Source organism: Ceratotherium simum, chromosome 13 (assembly GCF_057802395.1).
Source record: "Ceratotherium simum simum isolate JZ-2026a chromosome 13, ASM5780239v1, whole genome shotgun sequence".
In the NCBI taxonomy this organism is placed as follows: Eukaryota; Metazoa; Chordata; class Mammalia; order Perissodactyla; family Rhinocerotidae; genus Ceratotherium; species Ceratotherium simum.
The window spans coordinates 55,530,808-55,552,535 of NC_141912.1; the positions used below are offsets into that span (position 1 = coordinate 55,530,808).

General features: G+C 38.0%; 1 protein-coding gene across 21 annotated transcripts in view; it reads right to left on the reverse strand.

The window, feature by feature from the left end:
* DST (dystonin) overlaps positions 1 to 21,728 on the reverse strand; it is a 432,349-nt gene that overhangs the window by 125,916 nt on the left and 284,705 nt on the right. For 7 of the 21 annotated variants that reach the window (XM_087438739.1, XM_087438737.1, XM_087438738.1 and 4 more), the window contains 9 exons: positions 16,216 to 18,948; positions 12,559 to 12,687; positions 10,208 to 10,296; positions 9,054 to 9,189; positions 2,452 to 7,962; positions 2,152 to 2,301; positions 1,792 to 2,007; positions 1,456 to 1,605; positions 349 to 582 (listed from right to left, as the gene is read on the reverse strand). In XM_087438739.1, coding sequence (XP_087294865.1) covers positions 349 to 582; positions 1,456 to 1,605; positions 1,792 to 2,007; positions 2,152 to 2,301; positions 2,452 to 7,962; positions 9,054 to 9,189; positions 10,208 to 10,296; positions 12,559 to 12,687; positions 16,216 to 18,948 — 9,348 coding nt within the window. Of the gene's footprint in view, positions 1 to 348; positions 583 to 1,455; positions 1,606 to 1,791; positions 2,008 to 2,151; positions 2,302 to 2,451; positions 7,963 to 9,053; positions 9,190 to 10,207; positions 10,297 to 12,558; positions 12,688 to 12,936; positions 15,654 to 16,215; positions 18,949 to 19,471; positions 19,536 to 21,728 lie in introns of those variants that run through there. The other 14 variants (XM_087438751.1, XM_087438755.1, XM_087438744.1 and 11 more) reach the window with 5 other exon arrangements.

The window sequence follows — 21,728 nt, forward strand, 5'->3', positions numbered from 1 at the left end:
CTGTGCCACACCGCCCCCTAGAGGAAAATGATACCCTAAATCTTCCTTATCCATATGTTCATCAATTTATCGCTTGAAATTTATGAATGCATCCCTACTTCCCACTCCTAGAAAAAAAATCAAGACTCTCATCTGAAAATAGTAGCTTAAGGGAGTCATGAAAATTTAAATAAAACGATTACAGTGTTATTATGGAAAACAATATTGTTATACATTGTAGGATCTCTACATTATACCCTATTGTGCCCAACCTTTCCTATTGTGCCATAATCCCTGGGTATCTACATTCCAAGTTCCACACTGAAGAACTAAAAACAAAGAATTCCAACTCCACAAAGAAAGGCACACCTTCTGATCATCAAGATCCTGTTCTAGCTGTAACTGAGTCTCTAAATGTTCCACCTGGGTGGTTACTGAGTCCTGGACATCAAGAAAACACTTCTGAGTTGTATTTAAGAGCCTCAGCAGTTGTTTGCTTTGGTTGGGAGGCAGATCTTGTGCATATTCAGATATGAAGAATTGCACATCAAAGGCGGTCGTCTCCAGCTGCATTTTGGTGTGTCCAAGGTCTTTTAACACATTCTGTGAACAAAGTAGTACAAGTTACCAACAGGGAGTTAAGCCATAACACGAAGTTCAACTTAACAATAATATGTATTTTTAAAATATGCTTCTTATATCAGGGACTCAAGGTTTTATGGACATTTTTTCGTTATTCATTTAGTCAAAAATCTATTCGTCATCTAATAATAGATGGTAATGATGAAATTATTTAAATACTATTGTAATTAATATTATATAAAAAGATAACCCCTCTAAGAATATTTTAACCTTGACCGCCACATCACACTTAAAATGTAACTCTGACAAAAGGTAAAGATCCAACTTATGTACATTTAGCACATTGAAGGGGAACATTAACATTAAAATACTGTTTGCTAATGTTGTTGTATCCATGTAATTGTGGTAGCACATAAATGACACCATGGGAAATTTGAAATATAAATTAAATGGGCCAGAATTTTAGTTTTGTGACTCCGAAGCCAAGAGCCTAACCACCATTCATGAGGTATGCTGTTCAAATTAAGAACTTGCGGGGGGGGGGGAAGGCATGACAAAAATGACTAGTACATAAATACTACTTAGATGTATTTATATGACTAATTTATACTATTATGGATTTGACTAATACATAAATAAATACACAAATACAAATCTCAACATGTCAGTGGTAGGAAGAGTTTGATAAGGTAGCTGGGACAGCATCAGAATGACATCTCCAACAGTGTGATTATTTTATGGTTGTGTCAACTATGAACAAACATCTCATAGAGATAAAGAAAGGAAATAATCTCTTATATCTTTAGTAAAGTCATATTTGTTCCAAACATTTGTCATATTAAATCCACAGGTTTTTAAATGTACTTGGTTGTATTTATTTATTTCGATACTTGCCTTGAGAAACTCCAAACTTTCCTTTACATGTTCAGTATCTCGAACATTCACGATCTCCATATCCTTCACAGCTTTGCTCTTCTCTGATATCCAATGTGAGAACGACTTAAGTTTATGCAGAAACTCTTCATGGGAAACTGCTAGTTTAGACTAGAAAACAAAATTGTGTGTTTATTTCTGTCTGTCTCCAAGTCTCAAATTCCTACAAATAATGATTCTGTTTTAAGGGCTTAATAGTCTGAAAATAAAGTATTTCATCTGATGACTAAATTTTCAAATAATCAAATTTTCTTCAAAACTCAAATTTGACTCAGTGTGAAACATTCTGATGCCTACCATTTCACAGTCAATGGCAAGCATGATGTGCTTCATTCTCTCTGAAGACGCGTTGCTGAGGGAAGAGAAGGCGGTCTGCAAACTTTGGTGGCTTATACTCAGTTCCTCAAGATGTCCTCTGGGGAAGTTACTGGGAAGAGACTCTAAAAATTCTTCAGCCAACTTCATGTCTTTTCTTAAAATAACAGCAATTGGAGCCAATCCCAATTCAAATGTCTACAAAAAATACATATTTGAGATCTATTTAGTGAGAAACACAAATATTACCAATATTCAAAACATAGAAGTAAAGAGCTCTGCTTATTTTTCCAGTTAATGCCAGCTTACAACCATCCTTAACAGGCGGCGGACAATTCTCACCTCTAACTGTTTAAGCTGGTTCTTCAAAGCTTCTAGATTGTTATCCAGAGACTCCTGGTTGTCTAAGGGGGGCTTCATATCCTGAAGCAAAGCCAAATACTCTTGCATTTTTGACGTGTGCTGTAAACACTGCTGTAACTCGTTGGAAAACTAAACATAAATTTGGACATTTTAATTCAATATTAAATTAATTCAATAAAAACCTTTATGTAGGTTTTTAAAGCAAAAAAAAATGCATGGGATTATTCCCAATGGTTCATGCAGCTACTGTCACATAAAATGTACAGTAAGTCAGCTTACCTGTTCCACTGAGCTATCTCCAGAAGTCACTTCTTTTGACCCTGAAATACATTCCAAATGGTTTGGGAAATCAGAGCACAGCTCCTCCAGCTTCTCCTCTCTTGGCAATGCTGATGCACACACAGTAGACTTTTCTAGTCCAATTTCTTTTATATTTTGTAAATTAAGGGAACAGTGGTTTCCTTCTTTGCTTTTAAGATCTTCACGAATGTGCGGCTGTTCATCCACCATCTCAGAAGTAGTAGATGATTTTTGATTCAAGTCTCCAACCTGTTCTACTTTCTCTGAATATCCATCAGCAAGCAGCTTATAGAAAGCATTTTCAAGTTGCAGTGGAAGTACTTTAGATGTAACACCTCTTTTTTCTAGATCACACTCCATCTGAGTTAATTCCTTCATCAATTCAAATGCTCCTGTAATTTTTTGACTATATTGATTTTGCTTAAGTATATTGAGGAGAAGCTCAGACTTAAGATTTGCAATACAGAATGGCTCATTTCCACTCTCTGCTTTTAGTTCTGGTGAGTTATTCATGGGGGAAACTCCAGAAAAGTTGCAGATTTTAGAGTCACTGGGCACAGCGGATGCTTCATTTACCAACTGTGATGTTGCAACCCTTTTAATTAAGTTGTACATTAGGATTTTAATGTCTGCACAGGCTGAAGGTTCTTTAACCTCCTGAGGATTCATATGACCTTCTTTCAAACTACTTTTTAAGATATCTTTTACATCCTCAGCATATACCCGAGATAATTCAGGAATCTGAACCTCCTTTTCTTGGAGTCCTGGAGACAAGCCGCCTTCTTTTTGTGGTTGTTGCTCAATTACTTTCTTATTGTTAATTTCTAACAATGAGTAGTCAGTGCTCAAAGTGTTACTGGAGTTATCGTTTCTTATTCCATTTGTACCGAGTTCTGACTGCACAAAATCAATATTTTTCCCCAGGTCTTCCACATTTCTAAGAGGTAAGATTGAAAGTGTGCTTTCATTTCTTTCTGGTGTGAACTGAGGAATTTCTGTTCCTCCTTCTGAGACACTTTCTTTAGTACAAAGATCATTATGTTGGACCATCTCATTCAGAGGTGAGTCTTCTCGGGCAAGGGCTGCCTTCTCTTCTGCATTATTAACTCCTAATTGCAAGTGTTCTTTCACAGGAGGGGAAGCTATTAGAGGAGACCTTGGAATATCTTCATGTGGTTTTAGTACATCTTTTGCTTTTATATTTTTAGCACAATGTTTTAAATAAGTAAACAGATCAAGCTCTTTCTCAGGTCCATCAGTGAATGAATCTTTCTCAATACTTCTATTCCCTTCAGACAATATAATGTCTGAAGTAATGTTATCACTGATCACTTTGGAAACTGATGAGTCAAATATTTCGTCAAGATTCTCAAACTGAACGGGACTTTCACTAACCACCGTTTGTTGATTCTTTGGTTCATCTTTAAGAGTTACAGTTGCTTTTTCAAGGCTTCCTTTCTGATTATGTTCTTCATTCTTCATGATTTGTGGAAACGGAAACTGATTATTAATTAAATCAAGACTCTCCCCCGTACTTTTACTAGGCAAAAGTTTGAGATATTTATTATCTTCTACTAGACCTTCTATAAGCACTTCTCCTTTACCTGGGCACATTTTTTGAATTAATGTTTCATCTTCTATTAGTATATTGTTTTTATCATCTCTCTTTTTCATTAGATCTCTTCCACTTCCTTGATGACCTTTGTCAGTTACAGAGGCTATAGATGACAAATGGCTTTCCTCAGCAGGTTTTCCTATTACATCATGCTCAGAACAAATGATTTTATCAAAAGATGAGTCGACTGGAAGCGTCACATTCTCAAAATATTGATCTCTGCCTTTCACAGAGTCAGCAGATTCCAGCCCTTGAATCAACTTGACCTTTGTGTTCGTTAGATCATTATCTAATTCAGCAGTTGAACTGATATCAGTATTGTGTAAAATACCTACAGGGCCAAAGGTGTTTTCTGATTCAGTGTCTTTAATGACAGGCAGCAATATATCCTGAAGGGCCATCTCATGATTCAAGAGGTTTTCTTTGCTTTTTCCAACAACCTCAGTTGTATATTCTGGAAGGTTGCTTCTTTCAGTAACTAAACTACTTTTACTACTTGATTCTAGCTGTAAAACATTTACACTTGGCTGTTTTTCTAAAGACACGTCATTGTGCTTTTCATCCAGGAGAATCATTTTCTTAACACTTTGATTTTCATGACTGTTTTCCTTTTCATTTATGGTGGTAGCACACAACTGGATATCTACATCTTCAGCCTCATCTTGGCGCATGGGCTTTTCTGTCTCATCTCCTACTCCTTCTTCTTCATCATCACCATCAACATCATCATCATCATCATCATCCTGATCATTACTGTCACATATAGAATCTCCATAACTTTCTTCATTATGCATAGAATCTAAACGGTCAGTATCAGATTTCAATTCTTGTCCAGTTACATACTCTTCTTTTCTCCCTCTCCAACAGCCAGTATCATCAAATTTTAACGAAGCACGGAACCTCTCTTTCCTTCCTACAATTTCATAATCAGTCAATGAGTCAGACTGCTCGCCTTTAAGGTTATTTAAGCTTTCCCTTTCCGACAAAGTTTCCAGCAGTTGTCCATTAACTTTGTATAAGCCAACTGAATTTAAATGTGTTCTTTTACCAGAATCTAATTCAGCTTTCTCCATACCTATGTGAAAATCCTGAAGAGACTGCACTTTTCCCCTCACACTTAAGCTATCAACTAGTCCCCCCTGGGTCACCATAGAATTTTCATTCTCTTTCGGAACATCATAAAAAACATCGCCAGGAGAAACAGCCCCATCGTCTTCCTCCTGCAGTGTGTCATAGTCCTCAGGTTGCAGACAATCACAATCATCACCTTCAAGAAGCAGAAGAGAATCATGGTCATCATCTTCAAACAAGGGAGTATCGTAAAAATCATCATCGCTATCAGTGTCTGTTTCTGTGTCAGTCTGCTGATCATCCAGTAGTGATGTTTCATAGTCTCCAGCACTGACAGTTTCTTCAAGCAATGGTGTACCACAGATAGGAGATGCGCTGACATTATCAGTATCACCCCTTGGAGTCACAGTACAGGAGTATTCTCCCATTTTGGACTCATTTTGCTTGTCTTCAGGTTTCTGCTGAGAAGCAGTGTGCATTTTTTCATCATCATCATAAGTATCTGAAATATATTTATCACAGTGATATTGTACTGGAGGATCACTATAACCAATATTTAAAGATTTTTGTCGAGAGTGTTCTCCCTGTAAACTGATATTAATAGCTGCAATTCCTAGAAACTGGTCTTGAAATTTTTCTCCCATTCTTTGACCAGATGACGTGGTTTGGTCATTGAATGGCAATGCAGAGGCTTCACATTTATTTCCATTGCTCTCTGCGGCGTGTACCTCACTAAAATTTCCCTGGTGGTTCCTCAATTTATCATGACTTAACAAGGCACTTAACCTGGGGGAATAGTCAAAGAGAGTTGAATTCTTGTTTATATTATCTTCATTCTCCGTTTCATTCAAATCACAGATTCTACTAGTTTTTGATTTCACAATAGGATTCATTATCAAATCACTTGCAAAGTCTTGAATGTTTTCAGAATGACTACATTCATCTGTGTGGTCATTTGTTTTAACTTGACTTTGATTTTCACAGTTTTTAAGTATGTTTCCAGAGTCTTGTCTAGGCATGCTACCTTCTGCAAGTCCAGGCTGTATTAAATGTGGTACAGAATTGGGAATACATATACTGGATGAATTCGTAACTTTATGATCAGTTGCTATTATATCTGCCAGGTTTTCTGAGTGGTAAAATTCACTACTGAAAACATTATTTCCCATTTCATTAAACTCTTCATCTATGGCATGCTTTCTATTTTCAGGGATTTCTTTATGTTCAGGTTCTCTGCAATGATATTTATCAAAACTACTTGGCGAAGCTAAACTTGCATCCTTTTCTTTACTTCGAACATTATTCAGAAATAGACCAGGGAGTCTTAAGACATCAAGACATTCTTCTATCGGTGTGTCCTCATCCAGTTCTGCACTACAGTCTTCCAGGAGCATACCAACAGCCTCGTTCAAGTCTCCATCATACAGCAAAAGCCTTTGCCCTGTGTTTGCATCCATATAGCTATTTATCATCAAATAAGACAGGAATAATTTTTTAGTTTGTTCTGAGCTCTGGGTTGCCACTGGCTCTTCTCCATCAAAAACATCCTCTTCTTGTCTGTAATCACTGACTGTAGATGGCTGGAATTTACAAAAAGAGAGCCATCTTCTAGCATTTTTACAGGCTTCTAAATCTCCCAAATCTGGCATTTTATCAGGCAGTATTATATTTTTTAAAATCAATGCTGTGTTATTATCTATAATTCCTAGCTGCTTAGCAACATCCAAACCAATGACCTGAGAAGTTTCTGGGATATAAAGAGCAGCTATTTTCTGCCTACCATTTAGGATTTTGTATGCCAATTCATTTGTGATCAGATCTTGCTGCAAGGAAGAAGATGTGGGAAATATTTCACCAGAGTGAGGCCAAATGAGTCCAACGTAGCCTCGCTGAGCCTCTAGCACCAAAAGAGCACTGGTGGAAGTGATTAAATCACACTGGACTGCTTCATCTACCGTTAAACGTTTAGCAGGGTTTGAGTGGATGATTCCACCTGTTTGAACCTGGTACGTGAGAATACTGTTGGCAGTGTCTCTGTCAATCAACCCTTCCGCCATAGCTTCTTCAAGGGTCATTCTTTGACCAGAGTTGCAATTGATCAGACCTCCAGAAAGAAGCTGTGCACCCAATAACCTAAACATGGTTTCCCGGTCTATGAGACCTTCATGAGCTGCCCGTAAAATGCTGATGTTTCTCCCACATTTTAATGTTATTCTGCCTCCTTCTTGTGGTCTCACAGGTAGAAGCCGCATTCCAGTGCTTTCCTGTAAAATACTTCTTTGTATAATATCTATTAAAGACACCTTCTCAGAGGTGCAGGGGTCAATAAGATCTTTGCACATATTTTGCTTTTCCAGGACTTTAGAAAATAATGCTGAGGAAACCAAGTTCTGTTGGAAAGCCTTCTGTAGGGTCAATTGTTCTCCTGTGGCTGGAATAACTAGAAAGCCTGTGGAAAGCAGTATCTCGAGAACTCTGATGGCCATAGACTCTGATATTATGCCTTGAGCCAGAGCATCTAACACTGGAATTGTGGTAGCTGATACACTAGAAATAATCTCCTTTGCTTGATTTAGTTCTCTGAGTTGGTACAGAACTTGCTGATCAATAAGACCATGACTTTCGGCATCTTTGAGATCAAAGCACTTTCTTAATTCTGGTGCAATTAGACCTGAAATCATTAGCTGTGTCTCGAGCAACCTGATTCCTGTGTCATAGTCAACGAGGCCTCTTAAAACTGCCTGAAAGACTGAAAGGATTTCTCCAGTTGTCTGATCAATGGTGCCTGCAATCACCTTATCCAGCTGAAAGGAAAACAACATTCTCAGGTCAGTCTGACGCAAAGGGGGGCAGAGTTTCATGAAACTTAGTTTGCTTTTTTTAAAATGAATAATATACTTCAACATAAAAATCCTCTACTTACCAAGGTGCAGCAAGGCTGTGAATGTTAGGCAGCTCAAATGCACAAGTGATCTATGTCAGTGATCTATTCAACAGCACAGGATGTGATAAAAGCTTTGAAAACAACATGCATCTGTGAACTGAAAACTTAATATCGTGTACATTAACAAGGTTAGTGAGGACACCACAGAGCAAATGATGACAGTGAGAAAACAGAACACATACCTAGAAGGCAAATCATGCTTTCTGAAATTGGATGAGATTAGTCTACTGACACGAAAGAGAGTATCAGACCCCATGCTACTGATGTTTACAGCATACAGACTCCTTCACAGACAGTTGAAAACTAACGAACCAGGAAAATTGTTACATACCCTCAAAATGCGACAAATTGTGTGTAAAGTACTCCGGGGAGTAAGGGAGTTGAATATAAAGATAACTCTTTGAATACTGACTATTGTGTTAAATATTATGAATAAGTATTGTCAAGTTTTAAAAGTTTAAGGAAAGGCCAAATTTTAAGTGATTCCTGTTATATTTTAAGAAGATACTAGGGCATCCTCGCTATAGCATATGGCCTAGTATTACTCAAATAAATCTCATGGATATCTCTGAAAATCAAACAAATCCCATAACACTCCAATGTCACCTTGAGAGATGACCTGCAGGCTATTTTATAACATCATAGTCGTTATATAGTAAAATACCTAATATAGCAGAAGAATGGCTTTTAAAGAGAAGAGTTAGAAAAATGAATGATTCTTTTCTTTTACCATGCAAGGCAGAGATTAAGATGTCACAGAAACTGATGACAGCAAGTGTAAGATTGCATTTAATAACACTGAAATCTCCAAATATGTAAATAAACTCCATCCATGTTTTTTCCATGTACACAATTCAAGGTTATTTCTTTATTACTGACATATATATCTACAATCATGCAATAAAACTAATAATCTTGAAACCGTTTCATGGTTTAAATAAACAGTATTACCTTCTCCTCTACCTTTACATCTCCTAAGGTTTGTGATTCTTGTAGTTGTTTCAGAGATTCGCTAGACAATAAATTATAACTTTCTTGAAGAGTTTTCATTTGTTTTTCCAATTCATTTCTTTCTTCATCTGTCATTCTAAAAAAACCAGAAAGTATGAGAAGAGGAATGCAAGTCTTCAAGTGATAAAGACGACATATTAGGCTCAATGACTTCGGAAAGTAGAATACTCTTCTAAATAAGCCCATGATTATAAAATATAACCTCACACACAGATTGCTCAGGTCTTAGAAGGGCTGTATATGAAAATTAAGGATGGCCCTAAAACATCCAGGAATCCTTCTCTCACCTGAAAAAGGTACTGAAGGGTGTAAACTAATGTATCAGCACCTTTCTAGCATGTACAAACTTCTAAAATAACAACTGCTATTATCTGATAGAGGGAAAGATCCCATTGTTAGTCCCAACACGGAGAAGGGACAGCAAGGTGCCATTACTTAAGATGAAACTTGTCTAAGCCGAAGGATGAACAAACAAGAAATTTACAAGGCAATTGACCTGATTCTCTAAAGTACAATACAAAATCACTTTGGAATAATCCTAAAGAGTACAGTCAAACAGGGTTTAAGAAAAGGGTAGATTCCTTTACTGCCTGAGGCATTAGCTAAAATATATGAAGTGCCTTGTTGCAAAAAGTAGGACCAAAATATGAGAAATCAGGTTGCCGCAGGTCTCAGCTAAGAAAATGAAGAACATATTGACACACCTTTTCCAAAAGGTAAGTCTCAGAGAGTGCCACTTAGAATGAAGACTTGGCTTGGAGTCTCTACAACTCACTAGCTATTGATCCTTAACCTCTCTACGTCTGTTTTCTCATCAGTAATATACGGGGATAATAAGTACATTATAGGGTTTTGGTAAAGACTAAAAGTGACAATTAATTAAGTTGCTAAATTTATAATCTTATGTTAAGTAAATTAAGTAAAATTAAGTAAATTTATAATCTTATATTAAGTAATTATGTTATACTAAGTAAATTTGCAATTGAGTTCCATTTTTTAAAATCTCAATAAAAATTTACCACCTTCTAGCTTGCTGAACGTTTTTAAGACTACTTTCCTACTTTCAATAAAAGAGCTAATGAAGACCAGCATACTTGTCTCCATGTTTAGCCAAAAATAGCTGCATGGTTTGAAGGGCTTCAGATAATTGTTCCTTCTTGGCTGAGATTTCTTCACTGGAAATCTGCAAGGTAAAGAAAATACATTCAAATTCAAATTCTCCCCTCACAAAGACTAGACAACAGTAATTTTTAAAAAACTAAGTTTTCATCAAGACCCAGATGATGGGTCTATTTTCTGGGTGACCCAAGGCAATAACCCATCAGTTATTACCAGCGTATAGCCCTGATAAAAAGAGCACTTTATTTAGAATGCGTGATTAAGGAAAGCCCCTCTCTCTAATCATACTGCCATTGTTTTCACTAGGAAATAATAATACAGCATTATATGGTTCTTGCATTTGTTCCAACCCAACCACGAATAAAGGCTGCCTTAACATCCCAGATGGCCAGAGGTTTAGCACTGGCCCAATGTCGTCCTTGAACATCGCAGAGCTCAGAAAGATCCGTGAACGTGGAACACCACTCCAAACAAGTACCTTCCTTCCCCCGAGCTCCTGGACACAATGCTCCTTTCGGAAAAATTTTGGTGGAAGTATTAATCTGTAAGTCTGAAGATCAAGACTAAGCAATTTCTATTGCTGACTTTCACTTGCAAAAGTCACCTGTGATGGTCAGAGGAATAAAACTGATCTGTTTGAGGAAAAGCAAGAGGTTGCAACACTTTCTCCTAATTCCTCAGTATATTTTTTCTGAATACCTAGTATCAGAAATTAATTGCCGTTCTTTTAAAAGAGCAGAAATGAGAGGAATTGATGAAAATATATTTTCCCCCAATCTATTCAATTCAGAGTCAATTTAAAGTCTATTTTTCATGGTTATAGGTAATCATGAGGCCATATTGATTTTTTGAAAGACATTTATTACTCCCACCAAATTACCTTAATTTTCCTTTAGCAGAGAGACCATCAATTATTACTAGAGATTTATAATATAGGCTACGATCTGCACTAAAAAGTATCTACTTTTATGTCTACTCAGTCTAAAACTGATCTAGTGAAATTTTGGAGAATTTAAAACTACAGAATGAGAAAATACCAAGGGTTTATAATCCACATTTCCCAGAAGAAACTTGTTCTCCCAAGAAATCCTTGCTAAGGTTTATGCCCGTGTTAGTTCTTTTTCCTATTTGACAGGGGGAAAAAACGAGAAAAAATTTTAAACTAAAGATTTGCATAAAATTACTTTGAAGGTTTTGGGTTTAAAACACCAAACGTTAATTGCTTTCCAGTGTCTTATTTCTACCACACAATATGAAATATAGTACACAAGACTATGAGTTAACATGGCTTTATTTGAATTCAATAATAATTAGGTCTGTAACCTTCTCCAAGGGGGAACCCCAGATACGGCACATCTGCCTCCTATCATAGGCAAAATTAGACAAGACACTGAAGTTTTCCCCTTTTTAATTAAGTCAACAATGTCTATTTCAACAGATGGCGAGTGAATACCAATGCAGAACTAAAAGGGAAGGTAATGATAGCCCCTATAATCTCCAAAGTCAGGCAGGGCTCTGCAGGAGGGCAATGAAAGAAAAGTATTCGAGAAAAATGCTGCTTAACTTAGCGGAAATCTATTTTTAAAAATACAGGAGCAATTCCAGTGCTATCACCAGCGGCAGCAATACTGGAATTGACACCTTAACTACTAATGCCCTAAGAGCTTCAAGCAGGGCAGTCCAACAGACACCATGGAGCCCTATCATCCTGCGAGCTGCAGCTACCTGACTATCGCCAAGGAGATGGGATACAGAAGACAGCCCACAGAACTAAAGAATTCATTTAGGTAAGGGAAAGGATCTGGAATTTCTGGTGATTGACTGGAGAGCACTTTGTAAAAAACAGAAAAGATCCAGAAAAGCACAACTAAATTCAATCCTCAAAAATATTAATATCCTAGTTGGTAGTTTTTTTGTTCTTGAAACTTTTTGTTTGTATCCGTAAGAATGAGACTGCATATCTTTATGATATGGAGCATATGGATCTACTCTGGGCACAAAACAGGACGACTCTGCTCTTCAAGAATTCTCATCATCATAATCAAGAAGCAGATCCAACTATTAGGAAAAGCAGTACAACTTATTAGTTTACTAACAGTAAGACTAATATATATACATAGTTCAAGCTCTGGAAGCAGAGACCCCTTCTTCTGCCACATACTGGGATTCCTTGGGGAAGTTACTTAACCTCTCTGATCCTCGTTATAATTGCTTATAAAAGTGGGAAAAATTAAGATACAGAATTAAAATATTTTTAGGTAGACTGTATCAACTCAGTAAATTCTACCCACTACTATGATGATGAAACCAGGACCTCGATGAATACCTTTTGCTTAGAGAAGGTAGACTTTCCAGCCTTCTCACCATCTCTCAATGTCTTGCTGATATTTGATACCCATTTCTGTAATTCTTTGGCTTTTTCAACATGCTCTTTCTTTTCTTCTTCCAGTGACTTCTGACAGGTGGGAGTGGTAAAAAAAAGATATATTCCAGTAAATGACTGAGCTGTTTAACCGACTTCTTCATAGAAAACAAGAATGTAGAAATATTTTTACATCACACACAGGTTACTGAGATATTTTATTCATTCACTTAACCATGTTCATCATGTCACATAGCAGATGTACTTTCAAAATGTTTATGGTAGCAAAGGAAGCTGTGACGAGCACTCTTTAATGATCAGTCTGACCTCCCAGCTGGTCAATCAATGTGACAAATAAAAAAATTCAACTTTATTCATGAAGCACTAGAAGATCTTTGTAGTGCTGCCTTTGCATTAGCAATACAATCACAATCGTCTTGACAGAAAAGTATTAAACGACGGAAAGCTGAAAGAATATAGAATGTCTACACACATATGAAAAATACACAGAATGAAGAAAAATCTTTCCCCCTCCTCCAACACACAATGCATTCATAATGCTACTTTTAATTACAAAGTCTTAACTAGAAATGAGAGACTGTGGTAAACATTTAATATGTAAAGAAGGTTAGCACATACAGAAAAACAAGTTTTTCACTTTTCAAGGTGATCTGAAACACTATAGCCTCATGGATGTGGGAACGAATTTTACACCTTTCTCTTTGATTCCCTGGTGCTTTCTGAAGCTCTTTCAGTGAGTGCACTGGATCATTTAATACACAAGAACCCTAACATCAGGATGGATCTATTCAGTGACGAAGAATTCTGAAGAGAGGATGCTGTAAACTTGCTGGAGTTCATCCAACTTATCCCATATTCGAGGTAAAATACTTTTATTTTAGTGTGGGCAAGATTCAAAAAGAGAATCTCAAAGCTGAATGGAACCATTATTAACAGCAGTAAATCTTCTGCTGTTTTCAATTTAAGAACTATTCTCTGTTCTGAGCAGTCAGCCATTTCCAGCCCTCAAGAAATAGGTAGTGATTCAAGTATGTGACACAATTACTAGGCTGTCTAATTAACTGATACCATCACGCTCTGGATAGGTCGCATGAACCAGACAGCATCACCCCCACGCAAAGTTATTTAAACACGTCCTATTATGAAGAATAGTAGAGGCTAGAAATTCCTGTCATCAAGGGTTCAGATACCTCTAAGAGTTTAAGCCCTGTGTGGAAATCGAAATCAGCTTTTTCTAAGGCTTCTTTATATGTCAACTTTCTTTTTGTTTGGGGACATATTATATTTCTGACATACGACTTCTGATCTTTGAGTTTGGTAGCAATGAAGACATCTATAATACCGACTTGGAGAGCCTCTTCTATTGACAACCGGGACTGAACCTGTGGCTCGATCAAGCCCCCTGTCAAGTACTGAAATTCCAAACATCGGATTCCCATTTCCTTACTGATGATATTTGCATTCACAGCTTCCACCACTGACATCATTTTGTTAGTGATGGGATGGCCAATCCCTGTGATCACCAGTTCACACTGTCGCAGCTGCTGGGCAAACCCCTCATCAACCAGGCCTCTACGCAAAGCTTCTGCCACCCGGTACTTTTTGCCAGTAAGAGGATCAATTATGCCCCCTGTACTGACTTGGGCTTCAAGGCATCTGAGGGCAGTAATCCGATCGACCAAATTTCTACGGGAGGCTTTGAGGACAGAGATCCTTTCCCCACTAGTAGTCAGCCAATACCCTGCAATAGGACTATGCAAATCCTTCTTGGGAACTAACCGGCTCAGCAAGGAATCGGCAAGTTCTGTAAGGGTGATGAGGCGTTCCTGATACTTTTTGACCACGGCTCTGTCAACTGTTCCCTGCTCTACAGCCTCACTAAGATTGAACTGTAATCCTGTTATAGTATCAGTCAGCATATGAGAAGGATGCCCAAAGGATTCAAAAAATGTGGCTTCCTTCCACTGATACTGCTGCCCTGAAAGCTCAAGATATGTACTCTTTTCGATTAGGTTTCTCTGGAAAGCCTCATACGCAGTCAGCTCTGCTCCTGTCTTAACGTCTACTACAGAAATCCTATGAGTTTTTGCTACATTGAGATTGGAAATGTTCCTCTCCCCAAATGGAAACAGAAAGCACTGGCAATCTACATCAAATACACACATTCGCAGTAATTCTGAGTAATACAGAGCTTGCTTGTTATTGGGATTAGGAAAAACTCTTGTGTTGCTGGATGGCTCGTGTAAAAATTGTAGGATGGCATTATTTAACAACCCTTGCTGCAGAGCAATTTCTGGAGGAACTCGAATGCCCCTCACAGGGTCAATGACGCCCCCACTGGCGATCTGGGCCTCCAAGATATGTTTACCTTTTTGTCTGTCAAGCATTCTATTTTCCATAGCTTGAAACACTGACAATGTCTTAGAAGAATATGAATATCCCAGGGCTGCCTTCTCTGCCTCAAGGAGTCTAATTTTGAATTCGGGGTCAATAACTCCTTTAAGGACTGCATCTTCAACAGAATATGTCTGACCTGAAATGGGATCAATTATAAAACCTGTTGCAGCTTGAGCCTCTAACAATGCTAAAGCCATCATTTTGTCTATTATGATTTTCTTGGCTGCTGAGGCAAATGAAACCTTTTCTTTCGTGGATTCTAGGTAAAGCCCTGCAATTGAGGTGGCTTTCGTCAAAAACTTGCTAAGAGCTTTCTGAACTTCTTCAACAGTCTTAAGACCAAGTCGCAGCTGCTCAATTGTTTTCATATCCAGAAGCTTAGCTTCAGCCAACTGCCGGGCAGTCACGGTGTGCCGGAGCCCTTGGAATTTAAATTCATCATCCCTAACTGAACATGCATGATCGCCATCAAAGTTCTGGAAGGTCTCTGGTTCTAAGCCTTTTTTAAGAAAATCTCTCTTGAGTCCACTGGATGCTCTGCACCCTTCAAGCATCCATTCTTCAGCACTGGGGACTGGGTTCTTTTCTTGTTTTAATGTCGTGACTTCTGTATGCATATCATACTGCGTGTTCTTAGCTATCTGTAACAGGAATTTATAAGATGTTAAAAGTCACCTAAAGAACATTATGTCACTTCACCCATTCTTAATCCAAATATAATTCCTAGAATAACAAAGATGAGATAAGTAAAGAGAAGAAAAATTTCAAACCAAAGAGGTTTCAGGAACAAGAAATATTATTTTGAGTCTGAAATTTACCTTAGATGACAATTAAGGTATTAAAATGGTATGTTTAAAAAAGACTGAGATGAAATTTGTCCACAGAACACGTTAGAAATTAAAGTTGACTGCTCGGTTTTTCTAGCTTTTTTTATGGTGACATTTTTCATAATATAATCCCATAGATATAACAGTATAACCACTACATCCATGTGTTTAATCTCAAACACCTAAAAATTAAAGAACGGTAATTTGTAGTAAAGATTCAAAGTAAATCACCAGAATATTACAGCATTATTTTCTGTCAGAACTAAGAGACAATTACATCCAACACTGTTAAAAAAATTTAGTCTAGCAGAGAAAAGAAACGAGAGAGGAAGCTTGACACTAGGTAGCTGATAAGATCTCAGAATCCAGAGTATACCTCTAAGGGTGCGAAAAGCTTCACCAGGTCCATTTCACATGCGTCATCTTGATACCTAACAGGTGGTCTGGAATTGTGCAAAGCTTGATCTCTTATCTTCTCTATTTCTGATAGTCTTGTAATAGGGTCTGTCTCATCAAAAGTTATCTGTAATTGGGTGCTTGTTTGAGAAAAATACTCTGAGTAACACTGCTGGCTTTGCTCTCTCTCAAGTGGAGCCCCTGAGGGCCAGAACTGGACTTCCTTTGGTTTTTGTTCAACAACTCGATGTTGCCACTTTTCTTCCGACGGCTGTGGTTCCTGAGTCCATCTCGGCAGAGGAGATCTGGCCGTAGGGTGAAGCTGTCCTGTGTTCCTAGAGGAGAGGTCTCCAGAGTGTTGATGCTCCTTCACTGCCACCTCAAAATCTGGTTTCAAGGTACAGTCTTTGGCTGGGTTCTTTTTCTGGATTTCACACTGGAGCAACACCAACTGATGTTCCTGTTCCTTTATCTGTTGATCCATTTTCTGCTTCAGGTGTTCAACTTCACGTTTCTGGGCCACCAGCTCATCTTCAAGTTTCCGACACTTTTGGTAATGATTTGCTTCCACGTCCTGCCCTGGCTGCATTTGCTCACGATACTGCTGAAGCTGTCTTTCAAGTTCTCTAATTCTCGTTTCACAGAGCCTGGCATTCTCTTGAGCTCTGCAGTTTTCTCGCTGAAGAGACACAAAATCAAGCTTGATGCCTGAAATGTCATTTTCGGTGATAACTTTGGAGTCCATTAATCTTTCCATCTTTTTCCGAAACTCCTCTGCCGAACGTTTGAATTTATCAGATTCTTCCTGGAACAGAACCATCTTTCTGTGGGTCACCTGCTCCTCGATGGTCTTTAAGTGCAGTTCGTCTTGTACCTTTTTCAACCTGTTATTTAACTCCTGCACCTGAGCCTGCTGTAGCTGGACCTTCTGCTCTCCCAGCCGCTTTTCCTCTTTGGAAGCATTCAGCTCAGCGTTCAGATTTCTAACCTCTTTCTCAGTATTCTGGATGATAATGTTCTGCTGGTCACACTTGTGCTTAAATTCACTGACTAAATTTTGACTCTTGGCCAGGTCTTCTTCTAGGCATTTAATTTTCCTATGGAAGTCCTGTTCTGATTTTGTCTGTTTGTGCAAGTGTTCATTTGTGTTGCGTAGCTGATCTTTAAAACCATCTGCCTGAATTTTCAGAGCCTCACATCTTTGCTGGATAGCTTGTTTCTCTAAAACCACATTTGCCGATTCTGTCTGAATTCTCTGCATCATTAATTTGGTTTCATTATTCTGCCTGGTAAGCTGATCTACCTTTTGTTTTAGCATTTCTGCACACTCATTACTCTTCTCCAATTCTTCTTTAAGCTTTTGGATTCTATCATTATTTTCTTTTTCAGCTTTAATATTCTGAAGCAACTGAGCATGGCTTTTCTCAAACTGTTCTTTTAGATGATCTGATTTTCTCTGGCAGGATCGTATTCTTTCCTTAGAGAATTCCTTCTCGTCCTGAAAAGAATTAACTTGTGAATTTAAATGCTGGATATTCCTCTCAGTGATTGCCTGGGTCCTAGTGATCCTGTCTACTTCTCTTTGCAGTTTCCCTTTCTCCTGCTGAAGAGACTCTAATTCTACCTCATAATTGTGCTTTATTTTCTTCAGGTCATTAGCTTCTTGCATGACTTCTTCAGCTTTGTCTGTGGTTTGGTTCAACTGCCTCCCCAGTTCCTGGAGCTGTTGAGAGTACCCTTCCTCTACCTGATCCTTCCTTTCCAACTCTAACTTAAGGCACTTCAGTGTGTCATTTGTTTCATCCAGTTTTTCCTTTAGCAAACGAGCCTTCTCCTCAGATGAAGTTTTCTCCAGCTGAAGGGCGTTCAGTTCATACTTCAGCTCTCGCACGTCTTTTTCAGCCTGTCTGTTGGCGAGTGTCAGCTCGTCTACCTGCTGTCTGAGTTCCTCTGCTCTCTGTCTGTCCTGCTCTTTCTGAAGACCTCCCACTCCGCATGCTGTCGCCTGGGATGTCGCACCTGTTGGCAACGTATTTTCTCTACACGAGTACTGAATTTCACTTATTTTTCTTCTTGCTTCCAGTTCAATTTTCTGCTTTTCTTTCAACTGTTTCTCGGCTATCTGTTTTTGGAATGTTAGGTCTTTTTCCATCTGCTTTACCATCTTCAACAGTTCTTCCTCATTGTCTCTCTTTCTTCTTAATTCTTCCATTAACTTATTTTTTTGCTGCTCCAAGTCATTGAGACTTGAATCTTTTCTTTTAAGGTGATCTTCCAGGGTTCTTCTGGTAAAGGTGTTCTCCTCCAGCTGGTTGCGGAAATTCAGGAGGTTTTCCTCCACTGCCGCCCTCTTGGCCTCAGCCTCGGCCGTGAGCTGCCTCACCCGCTCCAGCTCGCGTTCCGCGGCTTCCTTCTCCCTCACGATGGTCTCCAGTTCCCAGCGGTACTTCTTGGCTTCACTCTCTGCCCTGATTTTCTGCAGAGCAATGTCTTCAACGTTTCTCTGCTGCTTTCTCAATTCATTTTCTGCGGCCTCCTTGACCTTTGGAAGTTCTTCCTCGACCCGGGACTTTTGTTTCTTTAGTTCAGCTACCATTTTCTCCAATTCACTTATCTTTCCTGTCAGTTTGCTATTCTCAATCATGGTTGCCTTCTGACGCTGAAGCAGATCGGAATATGCCCCTCGTTCAGAAGTCTCCTTACACCTTTTAATCTACGAGAGACGTGTAAAAGCATCAAACCTGTTCTATTCAAATTTATCTTAAAAAATCTGAAGCAATGCTCATAAAAGTACTCACAAAAACAAGTGCAACCAAACGCAGAACCACCACCACCACCACCACCACCACCTTCTCCAGAGAGGAAGCTTCAGACAGTCAGCGAGAGTTGAGAAGACAAAAACCCTTCATGTCAGGTTTTCTAAACCAAAGAACCTTTTTTTGTCTCTCAGGAATAATTTTGTTCTACAAATTAGCTAGCTTAAGATTTTATAGCAAAAAAGAACCTTATAAAACATAGCGCATCACCCCAAGCTTTTACAGATGAGGAAAGTGAGGTCATGACCCCAAGCTTTTACAGATGAGGAAAGTGAGGTCATGACCCCAAGCTTTTACAGATGAGGAAAGTGAGGTCATGACCCCAACCTTTTACAGATGAGGAAAGTGAGGTCATGACCCCAACCTTTTACAGATGGGGAAAGTGAGGTACAGGGAGGTTAAGTAATTTTGAAAACTCACACAGCAGGTGAGAGACGGAGCTCACAGTGCTCCTCTTGCTCTCGCACACACCTCAGTCCTACAAGCTAAGAAGAACGTACAGGAACCGAATGACATTCAAGAATCTAGTTTTCAATATCTAGCCCACTGGAAATTAAAAATGATGTTTACATCCCCGTTTTATGATTAAAGAAACAAGACAGAACTTGGAAACAGAGAGCCAAATCAGGAGATAATACTTAAGATGAGGAAGGAGGAAAATTTTATAAAAATTTGTCATTTCCAATGTCAAATTCCTTACCTATTTGTATTTGCCATATTATGACAATTATAATAATCAGAGTTGCTAATGCAAAGGCTGCTTTAGTCCCTGGTGTCTTTAGAAAAGATGTGCTTCATATACTCACAGATTTGTTGTTGTTAATGACATGCCTCATATGAATCCACATGGACAAGTACCTTCAGATACTCCATAAATATAAAGATATTTGTTAAATATAATTGCTTTTAAAAATAAACTTAGGGATTCAGCTCCAATGCATAGAATAGAAAATTTTGTTACTTGACTGAAAATAGAATCAATCTCAGCTGGGAGGGGTATACTTTGTGTTGACTACAGAACTACATGATCAGGCTATAATTTGTACTTATACTTTAATTTCTCTTTCTTAATACCATAAGGTTGTTAGTTTCATATCATCAACTCAAAATCATCATAATTAGAAATAATTTAAACAGAAGTAGAGAAATTATTCCACATAGCAGGTTTTTTTTTTTTCATTGAGAAGCTTTGGGAAATCTCAAGAATTTATGTTATAGACCATACATCTTATTTTGCTTCCCCTAATTCCTTAATCCCCAATAATTTTTTTTTTTTTTTTTTGTGAGGAAGATCAGCCCCGAGCTAACATCCATGCCAATCCTCTTCTTTTTGCTGAGGAAGACTGGCCCTGGACTAACATCCAGTCCATCTTCCTCTATTTTATACGGGACGCCACCACAGCATGGCTTGACAAGTGGTGTGTCGGCACCCACCTGGGATCCAAACCTGCAAACCTGCGAACCCCGGGCCGCCACAGTGGAGCACGCACACTTAACTGCTGCGCCACCGGGCCAGCCCCTTGATCCCCAATAATTTTGACGAGAACTTCAGTTGTTTCCTTTGCTAACAAATATGATTTTTAATAAGAATTCATATAAAAACAAATCTCATCACAGGCTGCAATACTTAGTACTCTACTTATCTTCTTATCAGGGTCAACTCCTAGTGACACTGAAGCATTTTATCTGCTTCAACCACTAAGTTTTCAATGCCTTTTGAGCAGATGATTTCTAAAAGGGTGTTTCTCAATTCTTTATCAAACCTCCTTTAAAACTGAGCTGTTGCTGAGAAGCTTTGAGTCCTTTTTTTCCCTTGGCCATGTTCTGAGGTTTAAAAAAAAATGAAAATTCTCTCAGAAAAAAATGTTTATTGTTGAACGCTCAGTGTTATTTAGAGTCATTTAAGTGACTGTTAATAACCTCATGTTGTCTAGATATTCCAAATTTTTTAGCAAATACTAGAAAAATTACTAGAAATAATTTAGTCCCACTGCTGATTTGCTTCTTATAGATCTCCAACTTATTCACATAAAAATAACTTACTCAAGTTTTCTTTAAAAATGTTCTCCAAGGAGACATGCTGTCCTTTACTCTCAGCAAGTAATATTTCATGTATTTTGCTGTCAACATAGACTGGAAAAACCTCTTTATCCACCTACTATCCACTACAGATACTCTATTAACATTTCTCTAACTAATTTGGTATTATCTTCTGAAATTAATTTGCAACTCTCTTTGATTTTGTGTTTATTATGGAAAATTCTGCTCTCTGACCAGGATTTCTCATGTGGGTCTTCACAGACTCAGTCTCAGAAACACTACTCTTTGGAGTCTTAAAACTGAGCTATATATCTTTTATAAGACATTCCATTAATGTGATCCTTGAGTGGTGAATTTTTAATCAGGAATTTTTTTTTAATCTATTTTAAATTATAGTCTTTGCATGGTCTTCCATAAACAATATTGTTTTGACTTTTAATTCAATACAAATCTTTCATATTTCAGATGATAAGCCTAATGTGTATATAGTTCAGGCTTTCTGAAATATCTTTTGGTTCCATCAGCTTCTAGTATTCTACCTCATCAGATAAACTGAGCAAAGCGGCTCGTATATCTGCCATCAGATATACACTATAAAAAAAGAAAAGGACTTAAATTATTTTATTTTACATTTAAC